Below are 25,152 nucleotides of genomic sequence, written 5' to 3' on the forward strand. Positions count from 1 at the left end.
CGTTGTCACTACACACAACACAGAACCAACTTTTGTCTTATGATGTTAGCATGAGCACACATATTGTATAAATAAGCATGTAAACACCGTGGACCTAACATCCTCTAGGGAGGATCCTCATCTCCGCTAGGGGGGTCCGGGGGCATGCTCCTCCGGGAAGATTTTTTTTAAAATAATGAAGTTAAAAGCATCAATCTGGTGCACTTCGAAAGCAAAATTAAGAGATCTATGGATACATCTCTCAACATCCATATGAAACAGAACTGTAAACAGATTTTATTTTTCTTATATTTTACAAATCACTCCCCTTTTAAACTGTATTCTTGTTTTGTCATATAGTATTTCATAACTGTTTTTCATTTATTCTCTCTGGCTGTCCATCTCATAATGTTCATATAAAAACTAGCTGTCAATAGGAATATCATTCAGAAGAATTATAGTTTCATGTAAAAATCTGTCACAAAAAGAGGTTGCACATTTAAATTCAGGTGTTGTTATGGCAACGTCAGTGGCCAAACAGCCACATTTACTGCTGCAAATACGTTCAAACATGCTGTCGACACGTAAAGCAATGGCAACTATGCCACAATTTCAGCTGACCTTTTCTCAGAAAGGCTGTCACATAACATCATTTCATTGCTAGGTTGATGCTTAGCTACAGTAAGCTAACTATGAAACACTTTAACTGATAGAACTCGGTATCAACTGTGTACTGTAAGGTAGCTTCTAGCTTCATGTCGAACAGTAAGTCAACATTTTCCAGAGAGCTTTCTTTGAAATCACCAGGTAACGCTAAAAAAAATTACATTTAGATTGTATGACTAAGTGTTTATTTAATATATCTGACTAGCTATAGCTACTTGCTAACGGTTTAGCTTACCCCCGCGGTTCAAAGTAACGTCAACGTAGCTGTAATTTATGCTTTGCTTACATGTTCGCATAACTTGGAAGTTTACTGACATTGACATACCTTCCTGGCTCAAGATGTGGCTCTGGGGCTGTTGTGTGAGCCACCACTCGAGAACTGTCGTCTTTTTTAAGAAAAGATGTTCTTATGTCCATCTTCAAAAACTCTGAGTCCGACTGACAGTTTATTCTAAACATTGTCACAGCTCACAGGATAGGTATCTGTCAGCCAATAAGACAGATGTTTATTTCCATTCAACTCTCTGGTGGATCTGGTGTCTTGCCTTTGTTGCATTCACTGAACACGGGAAATTACAATTCTGCCGTCCTCTCTAGTGTCATGATGAGGTTCAGGTAAAGCACGGTGGATGTATTATATGATTGACTCAATAATATAATACATGACTTTGAGAGTAGGCAATCTAGGTTTATTAACACAATTAATTAAACATACTTATCACGGCAACGGTGTACTGAGATTATTATTATTATTTGTTTTGTTGCTAGGGGGCCCCTAGTGGCTGCGGGGCCCTAAGCGGCCGCTTATGTCGCTTAATGGATCGGGCCGGCTCTGGTTAAACTGCACACACTCCTCACACAGACTCCAGCCCATCCCAATCACTTCCCATAATCTCTCACTTGAGCAAAAATAGAAAGTCTTCTCGAGGTTTCTGCATCACTTCCTGCTTCGAGTCCTTCAGAATAAAAGCTCCGTCCTCATTTTATTTGGTGAATTCTGCAAAACAAAATGTATCAGACTGACTGACAAAATACGAAAAACACTTTAACACTAACACTGAAGATGTGTATTATATAAAAAACTACAATTCAACCACATATTCTGGCTTTTCATGTGTGATTGTTTTTGTATTATTTGACTTTAACTTTAACTATATATTTATTTGTTGTTCCTTCCTTCTCTTTTCTTTTCTCTTCACTATTATCTGTAAAGCGTCTTTGAGCACCTGAAAAAGTGCTAACAAATTACATCTATTATTATTATTATTATTATTATTATTATATTCACTGAACTGTTTCAACTGTTCTCTCACCTGCAGATTACTTAGTTAGCAGCAGCACTTCCGGTGCATTTCTCCACAATAAAAGATTTAGTTTAGCACAAATTAAGAAGTTATTTTGTGTACTAGTTTGCTTATTCTTTAATGCCTAAAATGTATTTTTAGTGTCTCTACAGTTTGGTTTTTCTCCTTCTCCTGAACTACTGAACTACAGAACTACTCTTTGTCATTATGTGACATGTGTTATGCAGCAGCTGTTAATACTCGATTACACACCGCTGCCAATAAATCAGTATTTTAGATTGAGATTAAATCCTTCAGAGTTTATAAACGTGTGCGTTTGATAATCCACGCTGAACAGCAATGGGTCGTTCTCTCTGTTTAGGCTTCTCCTGGTGTTAAATATGTTCTTTATTCTCGCGTCCAGGAGAGAAGCTTTTAAAATTAGACTAAATGGAGTCTCTGAAAAGATTCACATGGGATACTTTAATTAAAAAAGGCGCGGTAGTGTTACAGACAGAATATTGTTCCGGCAGAAAACAGCTGTGATCTGGCTCTCCTGAGCAAGAAGAGAAGGTCGGTGTCCCCCAGTCGGTGCCGTTATATATCCTCTGCTGGCTCCTCCCCGCAAGCCGTCTCGCCTCGCCTCTAATGTCCGTTGTTGCATTTAAAACAGAGGATTGGTACTTTTCACCTTCAACATATGCTTAACATATGTTAAGCTTATTCTCTTTCATCACTTTTCATGTAACACATTCTAAACGCTGTAATCAATACTCTAAAACATACAGAAAATGCTTCACGGCTGGTTTGGTTTCCGGTCATTCCGGATGTTGTCACATGCTACTCTCGTCTGCAAACAACAGTGTATTCAAATAAACTGTACTTTCATTTAATATTCAGCATGGTAGTATCTCGACATCTATAGTTGTAGTGTTAAATCAGTAGGTTTCGGTTTTCACCACACCACGTCATTTCGCTTCTCAATTCACCTCTTTAGGAAATCGTATATTAGCCACATGCTAAATGCTAACCGGAGATGAAGGATTTTCAGAATAAAAACTTAACTGCTTGTGCAAAAGAATTTCTGGTTTTTCAGTATAAAAGAGCATTTAACTTGACAGTATGTCTAAACTACATTATACCATCAAAACATTGATTTTAAATTTCTAACACTGGCAAAACTGTGTTTACTCCGTATTTAAATACTTAGAAATCTCTTTAAAACATTAATTTTATTCCCTGACGAAGAGGTCTGCCAGGGAGTTACTTTAAGCCCAGTAGCTCTGTATGTTTCATATGATTATACAAGTTTAAAATGTAAACATTGCATCTAATAAAACTAATAAAAAATGCATTTTATTTTGGATCTGATAAATGATTCGCTGCTCAAACTCGCAGTTGGATTAAACATATTTTTTTATTTATTTTCCCATCATCCATAAATCACAAATGAACAATTTATAACGACATAGTTTCAATAAAACAGAGAAGGTTGAACTATAACCTGACATAAAGATCTGAATCTGGGTGAGATCATTTAAAATGTGAAGAATATATATCTCTTACTTCCTCTAAAGGAAGCAGTTCAGCATATTTGATGAACATGATGTTACTTGGATAGAAGTGTCAGCTAAATGCACGTGTTTCAATTTAATAAAGGTTGACAGTATGATCAAAAAGCAGATTATCAAACTCAATAACAACAAGAATAAAAACATCTTTAGAATAAAGAGACAGCAGGAGGACAGGTTCAGAGGTCAGTGAATGATCCCTTTAAGAGATAAACATCACAGATATAATGATCCTGTTTATCTCTACCTGCTCTGATCCACTGTCACACACACCTTCAGTGGTAATATCTGCACTTCCTCCAGAGTGCAGATATATGGAAACAGTCTCTCAGTGAAAGTGTGTGTGAAGGTGTGTATGTGTTTGTTAGTGTCAGGATCAGAGAACGACACCTTTCCTCTGTTCCAGTCCAGATTCACTCTGACCCTCTGGAGCTTCTTCTTCAGGCTGAGAGGAGTGGATGGAGCTGATGGTGACCCTGCTGAGTATTTACCTTCATAGAAACGTATTCTCCGGAATCCAGACTCTATGATTCCCTTCCTCTGGACAGACTCTGCTAACACACCCAGTGACCAGGCTGTACTGTCTGTAACCTGGACATCCCAGCTGTGAGTCCCTGAGTCAAAGCCCTCAGAACTCAGGACACGGTAGTATTCATCAAACCTCTCTGGATTATCAGGAAGTTCCTGTTCCTCCTCTTCCTCCTCTTCCTCCTCTTCCTCCTCTCCTCCTGCTCTCACTCTGGTCAGATCTTCAGACAGGATGAGTTGTGGATGAGCAGTGTTTGGGTCCAGGATGAGAGGAGAGTAGGACACCATGTCCTTCATCTTGCTCCAGATGTTGAAGCTGAGGTTGCCCAGGTGTTTGGCCTGGTCTATCAGAGCTCCTGAGGCCAGCTGTGGAGCCTCCAGCAGGGGGCGCTGCAGCCTCTCCACTGCAGCCTTGTAGCTGTGCAGGAAGGAGACGTCTTCTGCTCTCAGCTCCTCCTCTGTGGCTCTGACTGTGTGTGAAAGAGCTGCTATCTCTCTGCTCACAGCCTCCATCTTCTCCTCCATCATCCTCCTCTTCTGCTCCTCTTCCTCCCTCAGTGCAGCCATCCTGGCCTCCTCTTCCTCTTCTAGAAACTGGTGAAGCTTCTTGAACTGCTCCTTAATCTGCATCTCTGTGTGTTGAGCCTGGACCTTCATGTGTCCTGCTGTTTGATCAAACTTCACTTTAACTTCTTCAAAGAGCTTCAGTTTCTCCTGAAAGGGCTGCAGAGACTTCTGGAGCTCCTCTCTGAGATCCTGAGCAGCTTCATCCATGGGAGTGATTCTGTGGTTTTTGTGTGTTCTTGAATCTCTGCAGACGAGACACACTGGCTGCTGATGGTCCAGACAGAAGAGTCTGAGTTTCTCAGAGTGCAGACTGCAGAGAGCCTCTGAAGGTCTCTGACCTCTCTCCTGTAAGAAGGTCTCACTCAGGTTCTTTAAAGCAAAGTTGGAAGGAAGGAGATCCTTTGAATGTTTTCTCCGACAAACTGGACACTCCTTTTCTTCTTTCCCATCCCACCAGGTCTGCAGACAGGCTTTACAGAAGCTGTGGCAGCAGGACAGGATGACAGGATCTCTAAAGACTTCCTGACAGACCGGACAGCAGAGATCTTCCTCTAACCTGGAAGCCATATTGTCTCTGAGTGAAGCTGAAACACAGCAGACAGGAAGTACAGTCAGTCATGGCTCCCCTCCCCCTCCTCTACTGACTTCACTGAAATTCACTTTTGGCCTTTTCCACTGCAGGACCTAGCACGGCTTCTCCGTGATCCCAACTCGTCTATTACCAACGTTCAGGGAGTTCTATGCTCGACGCTAAAGGTCCCCCCACTGCGTTTTGCGTCTGCCAAGGGATCCTGGTGTGTGAGGAGGCCCGCTTTTTTTTTGCTTTTCCACTAGGGGTAGTTCCGGCTCACGGGTACTTTTTAAAAAAAATTTTTTGGCCAACCAAAATCGAAGTTCCTCCCGAGCCAGCAACCGAGCTGAATATTCTAAACTAGTGACGCAAACACTCCCGACTGTTGATTGGTCAGAGAGAATTGTCAAAATCGTTGCGCGAGACAATCCCCAAGCGTCGCATAAGCACCATTTTGAAAACAGACAAGCTACCGTCAACAAATCCATAAAAAAATGGCAGTAACAAAAAAAACACGCCATGGTCGTTTGACGAGGTACAGATGTTACTCCATCTCGTTGCGGATGAAAAAATACAGCGGGAGCTCGATGTCGCAATGCGAAACGACGCCTGGATTCGGCAACGGCTGCAGGATGGTACGTTTTTGCTAACGCTCTGTTCTTTGCTTGAAAGCGTTGTGTCCCTATCTATTGTAAAGCTCACTTCTAACAAACAAACCTATTTTATCCTTTCATTTATGTTCGACAACCCAGAGCTTTTATGGAGCCCTGAAGAGCTACGGTTAGCACAGATAGCATTAGCAAGAGCTATTGTTTTCTAACACCATATGTACCATTGTTTACGTCCAGTTTTCTAGAGTTAAGTAAGAAATAGGCATGGCAAAACGACTGGAATTGTGACTTTTTTTAAACTGTAGATCATCGTCAGTAAGTAAAATAAGCAATACCAATGTGTGGAAATGCTCTGTTACAAGTAAAGTAACGTACCAAAAGTAAAAGTAGTAAGAATCACTATTAATGTTGCAGCTAGTAAAATTGTTTGACATCCTAATATATTCTTGTGTATTCTTCATTGTTAAGTATTGTGCCGCAGACACATGGACCTGCACTGCTTTCCACTTACTTTGGACTGTGCTTTGTTTTTGATTTTTTCACTTTAAACTGGTCTCATATTTATTCATACTTTTATTCATTTGGAATTATCCATTTACTTCATGACTGTATATTTGTACATACTCATACATATGTATACATATATTTATATTCATTACCAACAGGCTGGACATAATGTAATTCACTTTCACAATCATTGTAAACATCTAGGGCCAGAACCGTCTTTAGTTCATCCTTACTGTTGTTCTGTTTATACTTATATATGTTATTCTTATATCCTGATGTGACCTGTGCCTGTCCTGTGTTTTTCATTCTTATTGCTGTTGCTGCTATAACACCTGCATTTCCCTACAGGGATTAAAAAAGGTTTATCTTATTGTCTTCCAGGCAAGAGGAAACGAGGAGAGGAGCACCTCACAGTCCTGAGGGAGATGCAGATCTGGCCCAGCAGGAACGGTTGTATTTATGTTTATACTTTGCTTTGCTATTTGCACTTGTTTGATGATTAAACTGTTTGTTTTTTCCTCTGTTTTCCCAGTGTCTGCTCGAGCCAGCCTGAGTCCTGCTGCCGCCACCAGCGTGAACTAGATCCACCTTCATTTTGTGGATTGTTTTTTAGTTGCTCCTTTTTTCCTTTATTAAACTTTGTTAAATTGTCAAATATTTACTAAATAGTCAATTCTGATAACATTTTCTTTTTAAATCATTTGAGAAACATATGTATATACATGTTGTATGATTTCCCAAACTCTCCTGTTAGTTTCTTCTGTATTTGGTCTTGCTATACGCAGCCTTTTCTGAAACAAAGTTTGCCTCCTGTAATGCTGTGACATACTCTTTGGTCCGGAGTTGTGAAAACCTGGAATGTTATATGAGTGACACCAGTTATGATGTAGCACAGAGAATAAAGCACAGTAACCATACTCGCTGTCTCCTGAGTTGTCTAAAATAAAGCAAGATACACACGCTGTGATGATCCATTGTTTTCTTTCTGGGTGCAGTGACATCACCATATCCAAATGGACCAATCCGTGGAGCTCCTCACACACCAGGATCCCTTGCAACACTATCAAACACAGTGGGGGAACCTTTAGCTTCGAGCATAGAGCTCCCTTAACGTTGGTAATAGACGAGTTGGGATCGCGGAGAAACACTTACTCAGCCTTGTCTGTTCTCAGGCTGTGAGTGTTTGGCGAACTGTGTGGCGAACAGCCAGGCTGTGAGTGTGTGTGTGTGAGCTTCACGGTGTCTCGCTGTCTCGCAGACCCCACGCAGACCCCACACAGCAACCAGGAAACGACACCAGTAATACAGCTCACACTGTCCGCTCCTCGAGCCTCAAAGGGCGCAGCAGTGAGCCCCGCAACGTCCCACCAACACGGCACCCAGACCCCACGCAGCATTCTCATCTGTTTGTCATTACTGGTGTCATTTTCTGGTTGCTAACGCCATTGTAACATATAATCACTGATGTTCCGCTGTAACGGAGGTTGACTCAACAGAACAGAGTGGGCGAGCTGACCAATCAGAGCACACTGGCCAACATGTTCTCTATGGCACGTCTCTACTGGGAATTGTAGTTTTTAAAGACGTTTAAGTTTTTCCCAAAATTAGAAGTTGACAGTATTAAACTGTGTACAGCCCTGGAGGTTTAGGCGATAGGAAACACATTGGTGTGTACAAATGTAAAACATGTAATTACTAAATGGGTGAAAATCGCTTGTGTCCATAATGGGCAGCATTAAAATATACCCACATGACAGCTCATTGTTACTTTGTAATTCTACTCCACCACAATTCAGAGGTTAACCTGGTATTTTGACTCCACTACATTTATTTGAGTTACTTTGCAGATTCTGATTAATGATGTGAAATATAAACAACCCTTAAATCAGACTTTAGTTACACCTGAGTAAAATGTAGGGAAGGTGATTGTCAAGTGCCAACAATCAGGAGAGATATTTGATAGTTGGTGCTTGAGAAGACTAAACATTTATCTGCAGATCAGGTCAGCCGAATTAGTATTGATACTGCGAGGAGACGTATTGTGTGAAGAGAAATTGAAGATGTTCTTTAATTGCTGATATATTTATGATCCACGTCACGTATTCAGTTTCTGTGGCTGTTCTTCCAGTTTGTCTAGAAGTCTTCTAATCAGGGCTCTATAAATAAAGAACTACGGCAGATGTTTAATATTTAATGCAGCCGAACTGTGTATTACAATGCCGTTATGTGATGACTTCCAAAGAGAAAAGCGAGTACACTCGGAATAAAGTATTATTTTCTTTTTTTTTAAACGTTTTTCGGATTTCATATCGCATAAACACCATATCCCAACGTGCATTGAGGCTAAACAATGCAATCACAGAGCTTCTAGCTGAGGATCTTGGGTAATCAGTTCAGTGGGTTTGTGCTGTGTATCGCGTTGATGCTCGAAATGTCCCTTATTGGCCTACGTCTGTTTCCTGTGACTTGATTTTGAAATTCAGTTCCTGAGGAACGGCTAAAAAGCCAGAGATTATAGAATTAAACGAATAAATAAAAACAAGGATAATTGTGTGTTATTGTTGAGTAAATAACAGTGTGTTATTTAGAAAAGAATAACAAATTAGAAGGAAAAAAAGATTTAAAAAATACAGATTTCAGTATTCTGAGACTCTGAGCTCCATTTATTTTCATCACAGACGGCAAAAAAAGTCAGACATTATACGATTTAAAATAAAAACAATAATCGTGGCTTGATATTGAGTAAGAACATGTTTTTATGAACCACACAGCTTCCGGTCTTCCACGACCCGACCGGACAAAAAGACGTGGTGCAGGCACGAAACATACTACCAATAGAAATACATTGCTTTTAAAATCGTTCTGTGTGACACGAAGAAAAGGAGAAAATCGTGTTGGTGAACATGAATCAATAGATGAAATGTCGTGACTATAACACGAAATGCCGTGAGACTGGGTTTGCTATACAGAGATGCTGTTTGAGAAACCAATGTGATTTTGGAACATTGAACAATGTAAATCTATTCTAGCAGACCTCAACAATGGAATTATGATCAGTAGAAATGGCCATGGCATGGGACCTTTAAAGTGAGCATGGCCTACCAAGGCCAAACTAAACCGTGCTAAGCCGTGCTAGGTCCTGCAGTGGAAAAGCGCCATTTGAGTATTGTTTGAAGTCAGACTCACCTTCAGGGGGTGGAGGGTCCGCAGGTTGAAGCAGCAGTGTTGTATTTTCCACTTTTCTCTCCTGTAGCTGAACTCAGAGGAAGTTGTTAGTTTGGTCTGAAGGTGAATTTGATCGTCTGTTTTTCAGTCCGTTTGTCTCTCTCCAAAGAGGAAGAATAACAAACTGTTTCCTGGTTTATCTGAGGTGAGTCACGTGAGGGAGGAGCTCTGTCACGCCTCCTCTGCTGAACTCTGTCTCCTCTCATGTAACTCAGGGAGTGTCTCAGTCCAAAGTGCAGATTTACTGCTGGAATGAAGGTTATAGCGGGTGAGTTAAAATATGAACTAAGATGTTGTTAAAGAGGTGAAGTAGGCTCCCATAGTGTGAAGGTTTCACAAACCAAACTCAAATATCTGTCAAGTATATGGCATCAGTTTAAAAAATTGAACCCATTTATCTCTAAGAACCTGTCAACACTCCATCAACACATTATCCTGGACTTCATCACAATGGCAGATGTCATAATTATGTTTTTCATACTAAAACATAATCAGTCACGTAAAGACAACCATTCATTTAGAGAATTAGCTATCGTTATGCAATAGACATTATACGTGCCACACATTATGTTTAGTTATTATTTACTTTCATTATTGCCAGAAATACAAGCATGCACAAACAGGACCTACAGTATACACATGCACAAATGGAGAGGTGTGAGATAGGGGTAGTTGGGTTCGGTGCCTTGCTCAAGGACACATCGGCAGTGCCTACAAGGAAAACTGGCACCTCTCCAGCTACATTAGATTAGATCAAACTTTATTGTCATTGCACAGAGTACAACGAAATGCAGTTTGCATCCAACTAGAAGGTCACAGTAAAGTGCATGAGGTTTCAATAAATCCAGATATTAGATCAATGTTCATAAATGTACAAATAAGTATACATGTCTTTTGTTTTTGGTCTGCAGAAGTCACGGTACTTATCATCATTACTCTCACAGAGATCATCTACTTTATTGGGGACACATCCCCCCCAATATTCAGATACGCTCAAAATGTCGTGTCCCTCCCCCCCCCCCCCCCGATATATAGCCTAACTGATATAATTCTTTTAAAATAAAATTGCTATACTATGACTTTTTTATTTTGGCTATTTGTATACTTGAAAATCTTTACTTTATGTTTTTGTGAACTTCACCAAGATGATATATTCTTTTCAAATGTAAATTGGTTCCGCCTTTGTTTGTTTATGCATGGCTTTATTTTGTACCCGGGGGGTGTGTTTAGCTGTCGCACGTCGGAGTCCAGCTTCAATTAGCGTTGATGCTCCAAGCAGGTCAGTCATGTTTTCATTTGCCCTCCATCAGTTCTGGTATCTTTTTCTAGTTATCCCAAAAGTAATCTATGCCGTGTTTGGGGCTCGTTACATATGAAACAAGCTCAGATGGTTCTAGCATTATTTCGGGAAATGGTGCCAGAGGTGAGAGGTCTCTTCGGTCAGGCGGAGGCTTTAGTAAGGCTTCAGTTGGTCGTCCCTGCCTCTTCTGCAGAGGCTGAGAGGAGTTTTAGTTCCCTATAGGAGGCTTAAGACATGGCTTAGATCATCGATGAGTCAAACAAGGCTGAATAATGTGGCCATATGTCATGTGCACCAGAAGAAACTGGACAGACTGGACCTGGAAGGAATATGCCAGTCTTTTATCAGTGCCAACGATAAGCGCAAAAAGGCTTTTGGGTTCTTTGCTTGAGGGTTGGGCTTTTTGGGCGGGTGTCTGGGAGGAAGTTGGGGGTCTTTTGATGTTTGTAATATGTTCCTTTAGAATGGCAGGAAATTAGTATTCAAATTTTGATTTAACTTTTGGTCCCCCTCAATGTTGACTCCATGGTTACGGCCCTGCAATTTACTGTTATGGAAAGCAGTCCAGAGTGCTCAATCTCATCCTCTTCTTCAAAGTCACTGTCAGACTCAGAATTCTTAGAAATGTGATCCTCACATTCTGAAACCTCTTCCTCTTCATCATCATCAAATGGTTCTCTCTCTTCCAGAATCATTTGCAAGGCCCTCTGAGCAGAGAATCTTTTGGCTATCTTGATCAGTTGTGATAAGGACCCAAACTGGAGGAGCTTTATTTACCCGAACACCCTGTATGTAATGTAAATGTGTAGGGGGGGGGGGTGTACAGTGGGTGGTAATTGAAAATGTGTTCTGATATATGTTCTTCACAGAAAATGAGCCAATGCTAAAAACAAAAATAATAATTGAGGATATCATTTTTTTTTAGATAAATAATGAAAAGGGGTCCCACAGACCCGAACACCATACAAGGGTTAAGTGTGTTTTTGTGAGCACTTTGAGCTTAGTCTCTTGTATCTTAAGTGCTATATAAATACACTGTATTATTATTTATTACGCAGCAGCTGTTAAACAACCTGTTTACAGATGTGTTTCACCTCTCTTAAGTTTCCTTTCACCTCTCTACCAACACTTATTTAATAAAGTCGTAAAATGCTCACAAATGATAATTAAAACGAGTATAACAACTTTCGTTAAAGTGCATCGATGCAACAAATATGAAAATATATAATTAAATACCTGTTTGTTAGAAGTTTATCTACCATGTAACATAATACAGATAATTAAAGAATCAAGCAAATAAAACAAATTCACTTTTTTAGTGAGTCCCACACAGTCCAAACACACAGATTGACTTGTTTCATGTTTTATTCAAACATATATTTGAAATAAATTGTACAGTTTAAATTAAATGACAGCATAGAAACCCTGCAGAGCATCAGAGAACATCATAAAGGAGCTTTTAGATAAAAACAGTTCAAGCGTAACAGCAGGTCATCATTCAGCTGATATACTTAGCGATAGCACTTTAAGAAAATCAAACAACAAGCTCGTAACAATGTCAATAAAAAAATATAGAATAAATCACATTATATTCCAGCTTCAGAGTACATTTCTTTACAGCAGCTTCAGATCAGAGAGAGTTTCTGTTAATGCCGTCTCGAGGCAAGGCAAGTTTATTTATATCACCTTTCAACACAAGGCAATTCAAAGTGCTTTACAAAAATGAAAGACATGAAGAACATGGCATTTAAAAACAGTCGTTAAAAAGCAAAGATAACAAAATAAACATTAAAAGAAGAAATACATGAATAAAAGTGACAGTGCAGTTTAAGATGTGAATATTTCAATTAAAAGCAGCGGCAAAAAGAAAAGTCTTCAGCCTGGATTTAAAAGTAGTCAGAGTTGCAGCGGACCTGCAGGTTTCTGGGAGTTTGTCCCAGATATTTGGAGCATAATAACTGAACGCTGCTTCTCCATGTTTAGTTCTGACTCTGGGGACAGAAAGCTGACCAGTCCCTGAAGACCTGAGAGATCTGGATGGTTCATCATTTAGCAGGAAGTCAGAAATGTATTTTGGGCCTAAACCATTCAAAGCTTTATAAACCAGCAGCAGTATTTTGAAATCTATTCTTTGACACACAGGAAGCCAGAGTAAAGACTTCAGAACAGGAGTGATGTGATCCACTTTCTTAGTGTCAGTGAGGACTCGAGCAGCAGCGTTCTGAATCAGCTGCAGCTTTCTAATATATGTTTTAGTGAGACCTGTGAAGACACCATTACAGTAGTCCAGTCTACTGAAGATAAAAGCATGGACAAGTTTTTCCAAATCCTGCTGTGACATCAGTCTTTTAATCCTAGATATGTTCTTTAGGTGATAGGAAGCTGACTTAGTAACTGTTTTAATGTGACTGTTGAAACTCAGGTCAGAGTCCATGACTACACCTAGATTTTTGGCTCTACCTGTTGTTTTGAACATTGCAGACTGAAGCTCAGCGCTAACTTTTATACGTTCTGCCTTGGCTCCAAAAACCATTACCTCAGTTTTGTCTTTGTTTAATTGGAGAAAGTTCTGACACATCCAGTCATTGATTTGTTCAATGCACTTACTCAGCGTTTTAACTGGAGCATAGTCTCCTGGTGAAATGGTTATGTAAATGTATGTGTCATCCGCATAGCTATGGTAACTTATTTTGTTGTTTTTCATTATCTGAGCCAGTGGTAGCATGTCGACGTTAAAGAGAAGAGGCCCCAAGACGGAGCCTTGAGGAACCCCACATGTCATATTTGTCAACTCAGATGTGTATTTACCTATAGAAACAAATTTGTTTCTCTCCTTTAAGTAGGATTCAAACCAATTTAGAACTGTTGCCAAAAGTCCCACCTCTACATCCTTTAAGAACTACAAGCAGCAGGAGAGCATCTGTTAAAGGACTACAAGTATGGAGTTGATAAAGGACTACAACTATAGAGCTGTTAAAGGACTACAACTATGGAGCTGACTACAACTATGGAGCTGTTAAAGGACTACAACTATAGAGCTGTTAAAGGACTACAACTATGGAGCTGACAACAACTATGGAGCTGTAAAAGGACTACAACTATGGAGCTGTTAAAATGTCCTCATTCATCCGTTCACACCCTGAAGGACAGGAGGACAGAAGCTGAGGATTAACTGACAGCATGCAGGCATTTTACATCTGAGGATCAGAAGTATAATGTTGCTGTATACAGGATTACAGGATGTTACTTAGGGTGAGTTGCCCTAATGTGGGACACCTAAGCTCCAATGGGTGTAGGTCTTCCGCAAACAAATGAGTCAATTAAACTATGGGTGCGATCAAAATCACATGACTTCTCAAATGTTGAATCACAGATGAGGGTGGAGCAACCTTCAAACAGGAAGTAGCCTGTGTGAAGACCACCCAAAGGTCAGTGACGTGGTGTTTTGACAAACTTAATGTTAAGGTTTTACATTTCGTATAAATAAAACAATTTTGCACATTTTTATCAGGATGTGTTTATGATATGTTTGTTCATCAGAAAATATTATAATATGGTGTAAATATACTAATTTTTTATTTCAATCAAATGCTCTATCGTCCCTCTTTAAGAAACATGTTTCGCAAAGTGGGACAGTATGATTTGCCTAATGTGGGACAGTTCTAGAAGTACTTCAGTTAAGCAAACATGTGTGGAGGGGCATGGATTGTGCAAGAGCAATGGTTATTTACAGGGTTTTAGTCTTCTAATGCATTATTTTAGATATTTAAGGTGATGGGCAAATTATATTAAATAATTGGGGATGGCTGCATCTCTGTTCAAATGGTATGACAAAGTCAGGGATAATGTTAAGGATAAATGAGTTTAGAAGATGGCAATGAATTTAAGCCCAAATATTCAGTCATTTAATAAATCCTTCCAACACACGTTTTATTCTATGCATATTAATGATCAATGGAATGCATTTCAGATCACAATGGCAAAGGAGAAAAAATAAGACAGGGAGAGAATGCCAGACACAGAAAAAGGCAAAGCAGGCAAAGAATAATGGAGGAAAGGAAAGTCAGGGAATGAAACTGAATCAGTGGAGGCAGGACAGGATGAGGGCAGCCATAGAAGAGTATGGTCAGATAATTGAGGATGGTGGGGTTCTTCAGCTGAGGCTGTTGGCCAGGGCCTGCACCGTTCCCAAATCCACTCTCCAGCGCAGGGTGAAAGGCAATGGTCACTTTCATCGTAACACATACGATTGGAAGAAAGCCATTAATTCAAGAGAAGGATGAAGCAGAACTGGAGGTTGGACGACATTAGAAAACTGGCCTTCCAGTTTGCCGAAAAAAAAGGAATAAAAGGCTTCAGTCAAATTACAAAAAAGACTGGCTATAGGTGGTTTCAGGGGTTTCTGAGGCGAAACCCCAAACTGAGCATACGCAAACCAGAGGCGCTCTCAGCCGCAAGAGCAGCAGGGTTCAACCCCACTGTTGTGAATAAGTCGTTTAAAAAATATACGGACACGATTGAGACCCTGGGGTTGGAAAATGTCCCGGACCACATCTGGAATTGCGACGAAACAGGGCTCCAGGATCACTTCCTGTCCACCAGGGTTGTTGCAGAAGTTGGGGCACCCTGTTTTGAGGTCACTGGTGGAGAGAAAGGTCAAACCACACAAAGATGTCCGATGGCTGGATAAATAGTGACGTGTTCACAGAATGGGGGAATAGGTTTCTGCAAAGCCTTCAAAAAAATGATCCACGACCCCATCTGCTCCTTGTTGATGGTCACACCTCTCATGTGTACAACATCGACTTTTTAAATATGATGAGAGAGAACAACGTCCATGTATTTAGCCTACCCCCTCACACAACTCACTATCTGCAGCCAGCAGATAGAGCACTGTTCAAGAGATGGAAACATTACTGGAGGCTCCAGGGACGAAGGATCACCAGGGAGCGTGGAGGGAAACGGCTTGACAGGGCATTGTTCATGCCACTGTTTTCAAAGGCCTGGATGAAAGCTGCTCCATCACTGAATGGCCAGGCTGGCTTTCGAGGGTCAGGGATATACCCATTCAACCCTGCCAAGATCAATGAGAATCTGTTCATGCCACCTCAAACATCTGAGAGATGCTTTCAAAAGACTCCAGTGGCCCCCCCAGATGAGAGGCTCTTTCCTGCACCAGCAACCCCGTGCCATCCTCCACATGATGATAATGATGATGTTGATTCCTGCCATCCACAAATGTGGGAACTTCTGGAGCAGACCCCATGCCACCCTCTGCATGATGCTGTTCAGCCAGCAATCTCCCCTCCTCAGCGCTCTCCACCATTGTCCCCCATTGTAACCCCACCACCTATGGCAGAGGAGGTTGAAGTAGTGCCACAGCCAGGTCAGTGTATGTTTTGGTCGTTGGATTTTCTTTTCACAAATGGATATTCAAAAACAAAAAACGACTGGATATTTGATTTTTCGTTTTCAAATTGAAAAACAAAAATTGAAACACAAGGTGTTTTTCTTTATCATGGTCAAACATTTATTTACTAAACTTAAAAAACGGGATGATTTTCATTTTTTACTTCTCAAAATAAAAAATGAAATCACTAGAAAACAGAAACAAAAAAAAACAGTTTTTTCATATTCTGCTACCGGAAGCTGTTTTCAAAATAAGAGCGCAGATGAGGACGGTCAATCCGTGTATCTACGGTCCATTTGTTTTCATAACGAAAACAGCCAAGACACATTTTGAGCCCAGAAAATGAATGTTACCAAGAGCTGTAAATATAATAAGGTCTAAAATGGACAACATTGTTTGGAGATTTCAACTATACAGCGATTCTGCACTGCGGTCAGCTCAGCCGTCTCTCGAGTAACCCTAACCCTCCTGAGAACAAGAATGCATGTTTCTCTGCTATTTTGAATCAGCGTTGAAACACCTTTCTTCATGAGACTGATATTGTTGGACAGCGTATTAACAGGATATGGTAGACATGATATCAGCAATAGCGTACTTCCAGTCAGTAGTCCGGCAGCAGCATTTTTACCCCTCGGAAAGTCTTGCCCGCTATTTAAATGGACTTTGATTGAAGTTAATAACAATATTGATATTCTATAGATATAGCATATTTGATGCAGTTTTCTGAACACTTTTAAAATAAAAATACTGCAAATGAAGAATATTTGTAATGTTCTGCACAGATAGTGCCTTAACTTAAATTTGAAAACACGTGGCAGCTTTATGAATACAGCAGATGAAAAGATTTGTGGAAGGATAAATTCTTCATGGGCTTCAATGGCTCTCTAGATAAAGGGTGTTTTATGGTTGCTTGTATAATCCTCACATAGTGGTTTGTTTAAATAACTAGTGACATTTTAATAAATATTGCAAAAAAGGTTATTTATCCTGGTCGGCTTAGCCAGTGTGTATTTTTTCAAACACCACAAGATTCATAGTTTATAAAGTACAATTCTGGGCCATTGATTTTGTCATTTCTCCAAACACATACAGTAAAAATGCCCGTTTTTGAAGCCTTAAAATGGTGCAGGAAAAGGACTTTACATTGTATTATACTTAAAGACAGGACTATTCAGTTAAGAGAAGAGAAAAAAGGAAAGCTAATTGTTTTAATGGGTGATGTAACATTAATGACAGACATAATATGAGGTCCTTGGCACACATGTTGTGATCATGGAGCATCTCCCTTACAGCATCAGGACAATATCATATGGATTCAGACACTGGAATTGTGCTGGAGGCGTTGACTGGGACTGATGGAAGGATGAGGCTGATGAGACTGAAGAACCTGCGAGGTACGAACTAGCAGCTGAGGAATAATTATATATTAAAAGACAGCAGCATTATAAGAGGGAAACCATGTGACAGAGTGTGTCACTTTGCTGAAGGATATTTGGGACCAGCTATCCAGGCCAGACTAAAGACTCTCCAAGGGGTAAAAATGCTGCTGCTGGATTACTGACTGGAAGTATTGCTGATATCATGTCTACCATCCTCTTAAAGTACTCTGTCCAACAATATCAGTCTCAGGAAGAAAGGTTTTTTAACACTGATTAAAACACACACACACACACACACACACACACACACACACACACACACACACACACACACACACACACACACACACACACACACACACACACACACACACACACACACACACACACACACACACACACACACACACACACACACACACACACACACACACACACACACACACACACACACACACACACACACACACCTTATAATTGATATAATATCAGGGACCCCTAAGCTCCTAAACAAATGGTGAAACATGTTTTTCCTCCCAAAATAAAAAGTCATGCCATAGAGGGTTAAGGCACTATCTCTGCAGAACATTACTACTGACAGGAAGTATTGCTGATATCATGTCTACCATATCCTCTTAAAATACTGGAGAGACGGCTGAGCTGACCGCAGTGCAGAATCGCTGTATAGTTGAAATCTCCAAACAATGTTGTCCATTTTAGACCTTATTATATTTACAGCTCTTGATAACATTCATTTTCTGTGCTCAAAATGTGTCTTGGCTGTTTTCGTTATGAAAACAAATGGACCGTAGATACACGGATTGTTTTTTTGTTTCTGTTTTCTAGTGAATATATATACAGTATATACCTGTTAAAGGTGTTCCCTGTGAAATACATTTCAATGATTTTTTAAAACTATTAGAATCTATTGTTGTTTGATGATGTTTGATTCTCCATGTAACATCCACTCCTATAAGCCTAAATGTTGTAACAACAATAACATTATAAATAGTCAAATAGCTGAACATGGTATTGCACATTTAGCTTTGAGTGTTACTGACCTGAGATGTTTTTATTACATGAATTAAGGGGACTGAGGCTTTTCAACATAGACTTTCTAGTGTCCTACATTAAGAAATGCAGATTGTCCACATTAGGGCAAATCACCCTAACTAATGTTATACATTTTAAATTCTGTTAAGATGGTTTTGAAAAACTGCAAGATACATTATCCTATTTTATTACATGGCTTAGTTGAATACTCGATTCAATCAATTTTAACAGTTTTCCAAATGTAACAGTTTGAAAAGCAAAGCAAACTGTCTGCTTGTCTTTAGTTTTCCGCTCACGTGTGAGAACAACATGGAGGATTTTAACATTACTTTTGATAATATATATATTATATATATATAATATATATATATATTTGGAGAGCACAGTAATTTGGAGGAATGCTTAGTGGCTGATGAGTCCCCAGTGAAGAAAAGAAAAGACAAGCAGGACAAGAAAACAGCGGAGAAGTAAGAGAGGCCAAAAGACACAGAAATTTGAATGACAGAGAAATCGACCAAATTGAAGAGGACAGGCATGAACTGAATACAAACGGAACACAGTATGGGCTATGAATGATGTGTCCTCTCTATGACTCTGGGGCAGGGATATCAACACACTCTCCAAGGTTTGACATCATGAACTGCGCTACTTTTAAAGCAAGCAACGATGTTTTCACATCTGTTGTAAAAAAGCTCTGCAAAAGCGGGAAAGACGTCAGCCAGCACCACCCGCCTATCTCAGATGAGGATTTGCTCAGGGCTCCACAGGCGCTGTCTGTGGACACAGCCGGCGGACTGGTCCGGAAAGTGTGGATGGATGTCCAGCTGCATCTTGCCAGACGAGGCAGAGAGGGAAATCGACATTTGATTCAAAGCTCTTTTATTTTGAAACTTGATGATCACGGATGTGAATACATATCTCTTGCCCACAACGCCGATACCAAGAATGATAAAGATCCAAAAGATACGAATAAAGAGAACGACAGAGGTTTTATTTTCGCCGAGCCTGAAAACTAAAATTGCCCCGTTGCAAGCTTCAAAAAGTATGTTTCCCTGAGCCCATCTGACGCCAAAGCCTTCTACCTTCCCCCCTAAAGAAGGACCAACACAGAGCTGCCAACATTGTGTTATAGAAAGTAGTAGCATGCCGAGCGGAGGAAGGCAATTTTTTTTCCGGCGGGGGGTCCGAGGTCCGCCGAAGCCCCCAGAATGCCCCCTTATTTCATTTTTACTTTACTTATTTCTATTTATCTTTTGTATTCAACTGTTTCTATTTTACTGTAAATTGTATGTATATATAGTTCCCTATTCCTTTTCCTATCACCCTGCTGCTATAACATGTGCAATTCCCTTACAGGATTAATAAAAGTTATCTTATCTTATCTTATCAGAAGCCAGAGACTTTACATGCTCTGAGATGCAATCTAGGTCATATTAGGACATGTTTTTCTGCAAAGTAAATTTTTTGTGTATAATTTCTCCTTTTCCCTGTACTGTTGCACACAATTAAACACCAACATACACAAAAAAATATTTTTATTAACCGAACAGAATTCATCATGAAACAATACTGAACAATAACACATGAAAAACCTGTACACAGCCTTTTTTAGAACAGAGTTCAACTCAAGGGAACCTTTGGCTGTGACATGACCATCTGATCAACCTCTCACTTTAGATGGTCATAGGTTGCTGACTTGGCCTTGGCAAGAGTTGTCTTGGAGTACGCCTGCTTGTAGCAGACAGACCCCTTTGCCACCATGAATTGTTTGTGGGTAATGAGGTTACTCAGGGTCTCCATTCCCATACTAGGTCTGAACTCCGTTCTGTTTTTTGTGACAAGACTGAAGATGCGTTCGCAGTCTGCATTGGAATGGAAGATGCAGAGGATAGCCAGCATTACCTTGCAGAGTAAAGGGTACTTGAGATGGCCATTTCCATCCTTCAGCTGACTCATCAGGTGCCACTGTGTGTCTGGTCTGTCACAGCTGGTGATGCTTTCTGGCAGAGCATCGGTTTGGTAGGTCATGAATTGACCCTCAAGCTTGTCCATCTCCTCAGCATTCATCTTCAAGCAGGGGAATCTGCCTGTGAAGTACCTCACAGAATTGAACTCTGCGCTGTCCCGTGCAGACATGTCAGCCACAGAAGCATTCCGTAACACTGGGTCATCATAGGGAAACTTCTTCACCATGTACTCAACAGCCTTCATGTAGAATGCCCGCACAGCGCTGAAGACCTGGGCCAGCTGCAGCTCCTCAAGCTCAGGGTGATCTGCTATGAAGTCTCTGGTGTTTTGCCCAATGAACAAGGTCTCATTGCTCTTCTGGTTGCTTGGTTCCCTAAATGGTACCTGGTGAACCTTAGCAGCTGCATTAATCACCTGAGGCTTCACAAATCGGTTCAAGAGATTCTTCAGCTGTGTGGTCAAAGTCCTGTGTAGTACTTGTATGCAGGGTTTGTCTAGCTGCAGCAGAGTGTTGGCCTCATCAAATATCGGCAGGACCGCACTCAGAAAGTAGCAGTAAAGATGGAATGTTGGGTCCTGCAGATGTTGACATGCCCTCTGCACTCTCTGTTGTGCCCCTGTCTTGGGCTGAGTGGGTGCAGTGCTAGATGTCTTGGGCTGAGTGGGTGCAGTGCTAGATGTCTTGGGCTGAGTGGGTGCAGTGCTAGATGTCTTGGGCTGAGTGGGTGCAGTGCTAGATGTCTTGGGCTGAGTGGGTGCAGTGCTAGATGTCTTGGGCTGAGTGGGTGCAGTGCTAGATGTCTTGGGCCGAGTGGGTGCAGCGCTAGATGTGTTGGGCTTTGCCGTTGCAGTCTTGGGCTGTGTGGTTGCAGCTGCTGGTGTTTTCTTTCCCTGACTGAATTTGGCTAGGTTTTGTTGGCGAAAGAGATAGCCTGCCAAATCAAACTGAGAATTGTCCTTGCTGCCGTTACTGTGGGTTGATGTGTCCTTGCTAACACTGTGGGTGGACTTGTCCTTGCTGCTGCTCTGCGTGGACTTGTCCTTGCTAACACTGTGAGTGGTCTTGTCCTTGCTGCTGCTCTGCGTGGTCTTGTCCTTGCTGCTGCTCTGCGTGGATTTGTTCTTGCTGCTGTGCCCAGACTGTTCTGACTCAAAGTATTGCAGCAATGCAGGCCACTGCTGCAACAACCTGGCGATGCATTTATCTAAAGAGAGCCACCTCGTACTTACATGTTTAACAATCTTTCTCATTTCCACTCCACACAGATCCTGAAATTTCTTCAGTCCCTGTTTCCTCTTGCTGGATTTGTCTAGGTAGAAGTATATGTCCACCAGCAGCTCTTCAATGGACACTGGAAGCTGAGCAGCAGCTTTTTCTGCAGCTAGATGAATTAGATGGCACGGGCATCCCAGCACATATACTGCACTGTTTTTTTTGTTGATGTAGCCTGCCGTGCCAGCTTTGAGTCCCTGCATCACCATGGCATTATCTGCCCCAAAACTCATGCAGTTGTCCCAGGATATGCTACGTTTCTCAAGTTCATTGTCAATGAGTTTGAATATGTTCTGCCCAGTAGATGCCTCATGACACTCTGGCAAAGATAGCAGTACTGTCAGAACACGCCCAAGTCCTCGATCAAAGTACTTCACAACAAGAGGATACAGCTTACAGTCTCCATAGTCAGTGCTCCCATCCGTGGCTAGGGAGTATGGAGCTGTCCTCATTGCCTCCGTGATCACAGACGCATCCTCCTTGGCAAGGGCTCCAACAATGGCGCTGCTCTTTGTGCGACCAGACCCATACTTTCCTGCAATTGCAATCACAAAAATATTGAATTGTATTATCATGATTATACTCTAGATTACACAGAATTGCAGAATTACAATCATGATATTAATCCTCTGTAGAGTAAGTTGGCCTAGGCTATTTTTTTTTCACCTTTACATAAAATGAAAAATGTTTATCAGAATGATACAGTATCAGTATAAATTAGCAATCATTAATTTGCAAGATTTAAATCAGATTATCAACCAGGGCAGTACTGTAACTGTTTTATATAGGCTAGTCTGTACAGATTGTAGAGTGTATTGTGACAGTATACAGATATAAATCTATGCCTATGAATGCTTGAGATGAATTGAGGCTATTTGTCATTTGAGCCTTACCAGCGATTTTCGAGTCCGGAAACATCTTTTTCACCAGTGGCCCGATGTGGTCGGCCACCGCGATCGGGATGTTGTGTTCCACCAGAAAGTCCACAGCGAGCACTTCGGCATTTATGACACTGGTGTCACTGTCAACCGTAAAGAAGCCCGCGATGGGCCTTGTAGCTTCCACTGCCGCCTTGTATGACGTGTGTTTAGCAGTCCTGGTGTGCTTTTCAACGTCGTGTCGGCCCCCATGCCTCACGCTAAAATCTGCCTTACACAACATACAGTAAGCGTGGAAGTCGTCCAGCTTCGACCGGGTGATGGTCGGCCATTCTGCGTTATATTCTAGCTTGAAGCGCTGTTCAGAAATTCGCCGCTTTTTCGGCGGAGGACAAGTACGTTCACCATCCATTTTTGATAGACTTCAACTGACAGCTCGCTCCGCGATTTCGCGGGCATAGTGTATTCACGAATTATCATTGGTCCATTAGAAATTAAGATAATAAAAACACAACACATATGTTAAATTATATAATGAAATAAAACAGATATTAATATTTTCTACTTATCTGTGCTATAAATGTAATTTTTGTATGATTCCAATTATCTTAAATAATTTTATAACCAAAATAGCTGAATTTGCTCGTGACCTGTTCAAACCAGTCTATGGTTCAAACAGAGAGGAGACAAGCGGGGTAAGGCAGCAAAGAGCGGCGCCTCACGTCAGATTGAGCAATCCCTCACAAACTGGATTAAACGCATGCCTTTTTCTCTCATTGTCTGTGAAATGTTTGTAGACACTCGTATTATGTCCTTTCTATCCATTGAGTAGGTAATGTATTTTAGGTAGGCCTATGTGTTGTAGTCTTGCTGATCTGACATAAACCCGCGGTGAAAAAGCAGAGGGGAGGCAAACAGTAGGCTATCTCTGTCTCAATGAGGAGGGCGTGCGAAAGCCTGGACACTAGACTCCATTAATCACTTCACGTCCCGATTTACTGAGATCATTGCTTGAGCTAAAATGCTTGTTTCATACGACGGGACAGAAGATAACTCGATCGACCAGTCACAGTGTGATTGTCTATGTTAGACGGCACGCGCCGTTGAATTTAAGAGAAAGGCTAGCGGAGCTAGTGAGAAATTAGCACCTCCTGTATAATGCCTCCCTGCTCTGTAACAAAGATGCTAGTGAGGAAATATCCCCTCCTGTATAATGCCTCCCTGCTCTGTTACAAAGATGCTTGATGGTTTTACCCCGATATATATATGTAACAGTATGTAACCATAATGATTTACCCCGATGAATCTGCCGCAGGTGTTTTAATGTTTAATTACCATATGTAAGGGTTCGTGCACAGAGGGGATTGTCGGGAAAGAGATGGCTGTTTGAGGAAGCTCCCATTTATTAACATTTCAACAAACAAGTTGGATATTTGCATAACGTATTCAAGTGTTAGCATTTATTGCAATAGTAGCTACAGAACATGTACTGTGCTGTGTAAACTGTACTGTATCACATAGTGTTTCAGACACACAAACTTTTCAACTTTCAAAATTAAACGGTGCGCTCCCAGCGCACGTACCGGCAGTGATCTAGAGCAGCGGTTTTCAACCAGTGGTACGGGGACAAACTGTCTCGCTCTCGTAATGTCTGTCTGTCTTGCTCTCGTTCTGTCTCTCGTACCACTCTCGGTTCCACTTTTACTTTTGCGCGCTACCTGTCTCACTCTTTTCCGACCTCCAGCTTTTCCTGCTGGAACCCGCCGCTTAAAGGTGGGGGTCCGCGGACCGGCCATAGAGCCCATAGAGTTAAAGGTGTTGGCCGTTAGCTGTAAAAATCCATAGATTAGCCGCACCGTTACATAAGCCGCAGCGTCGAAAAATGGGAAAAAAGGCGCGGCTTATAGTCCAAAAAGTACGGGTATGTTTTAATATACTCTATTGACTTCACATATTTTTCACATAGGCCTATCTGACTCTGAAAGCCAGCTACGAACCTCACCGCACGGCACTGGTCTACATGAATAGAATTCTTCATCAACAGCGGGAGCCAAAACAGCATAGCATCCTGGTAACAGTAGTGAGGGCATTACAAAAAAGAAGTACAGCCGATCCTATTGGCTCTTTGCCAACGCAAGGGACGAATCATAAAACGGCTTATATGTGAGCTTTAGTGCTGGTTGGATGTCAACACATGCACGAGGCTGCCAGCTCACCGATTCATTTTTCGATTTGTTAGGTAATGCGTAGGATATTCAAGTCAAGCGTAGCGGCGTAATTAGGGCCTGGAAATCGTATCTGCTACGCCAAAATCGTGTATGTTGGCAGCTCTGCCAACAGCTTCTCAACAGTGAATCAGTGTGGTGTTCACGTGAGCCCGTGG

The 25,152-nt window shown here is 41.2% G+C and overlaps 3 protein-coding genes and 1 long non-coding RNA gene across 4 annotated transcripts in view; 1 reads left to right on the forward strand and 3 right to left on the reverse strand.

The window, feature by feature from the left end:
- Positions 1–25,152, forward strand: part of LOC307041508 (E3 ubiquitin-protein ligase TRIM39-like) — a 75,125-nt gene that overhangs the window by 13,169 nt on the left and 36,804 nt on the right. The window lies entirely within an intron of this gene.
- Positions 3,323–9,630, reverse strand: LOC307041506 (E3 ubiquitin-protein ligase TRIM39-like). Its single transcript, XM_079684961.1, has 2 exons — positions 9,470–9,630; positions 3,323–5,178 (listed from the first exon to the last, which is right to left on the reverse strand). Exon 2 carries the CDS (start codon positions 5,159–5,161, stop codon positions 3,743–3,745), a length of 1,419 nt encoding a protein of 472 aa, XP_079541087.1. The 5' UTR covers positions 5,162–5,178; positions 9,470–9,630; the 3' UTR covers positions 3,323–3,742.
- On the reverse strand, positions 12,156–16,363 carry LOC307041535. The gene is made up of 2 exons (XR_013808778.1): positions 13,690–16,363; positions 12,156–12,464 (listed from the first exon to the last, which is right to left on the reverse strand). It is a non-coding gene; the product is annotated as an uncharacterized lncRNA (long non-coding RNA).
- On the reverse strand, positions 20,169–25,098 carry LOC307041497 (uncharacterized protein). Its single transcript, XM_079684946.1, has 2 exons — positions 22,785–25,098; positions 20,169–22,426 (listed from the first exon to the last, which is right to left on the reverse strand). The coding sequence occupies exons 1-2, from the start codon at positions 23,179–23,181 to the stop codon at positions 20,319–20,321; spliced, it is 2,505 nt and encodes an 834-aa protein (XP_079541072.1). The 5' UTR covers positions 23,182–25,098; the 3' UTR covers positions 20,169–20,318.

Source organism: Notothenia rossii, assembly GCF_949606895.1.
Source record: "Notothenia rossii genome assembly, chromosome: 5".
Taxonomy (NCBI): domain Eukaryota; kingdom Metazoa; phylum Chordata; class Actinopteri; order Perciformes; family Nototheniidae; genus Notothenia; species Notothenia rossii.

What these genes read in the sequence shown, in the direction of transcription:
- LOC307041506 (XM_079684961.1), bottom strand. Translation starts at nt 5,161, where the DNA reads ATGGCTTCCAGGTTAGAGGAAGATCTCTGCTGTCCGGTCTGTCAGGAA.
- LOC307041497 (XM_079684946.1), bottom strand. Translation starts at nt 23,181, where the DNA reads ATGGATGGTGAACGTACTTGTCCTCCGCCGAAAAAGCGGCGAATTTCT. An exon ending in TCCGGACTCGAAAATCGCTG is followed by an intron (nt 22,427 to 22,784) that starts GTAAGGCTCAAA and finishes TTGCAATTGCAG; the next exon opens with GAAAGTATGGGTCTGGTCGC.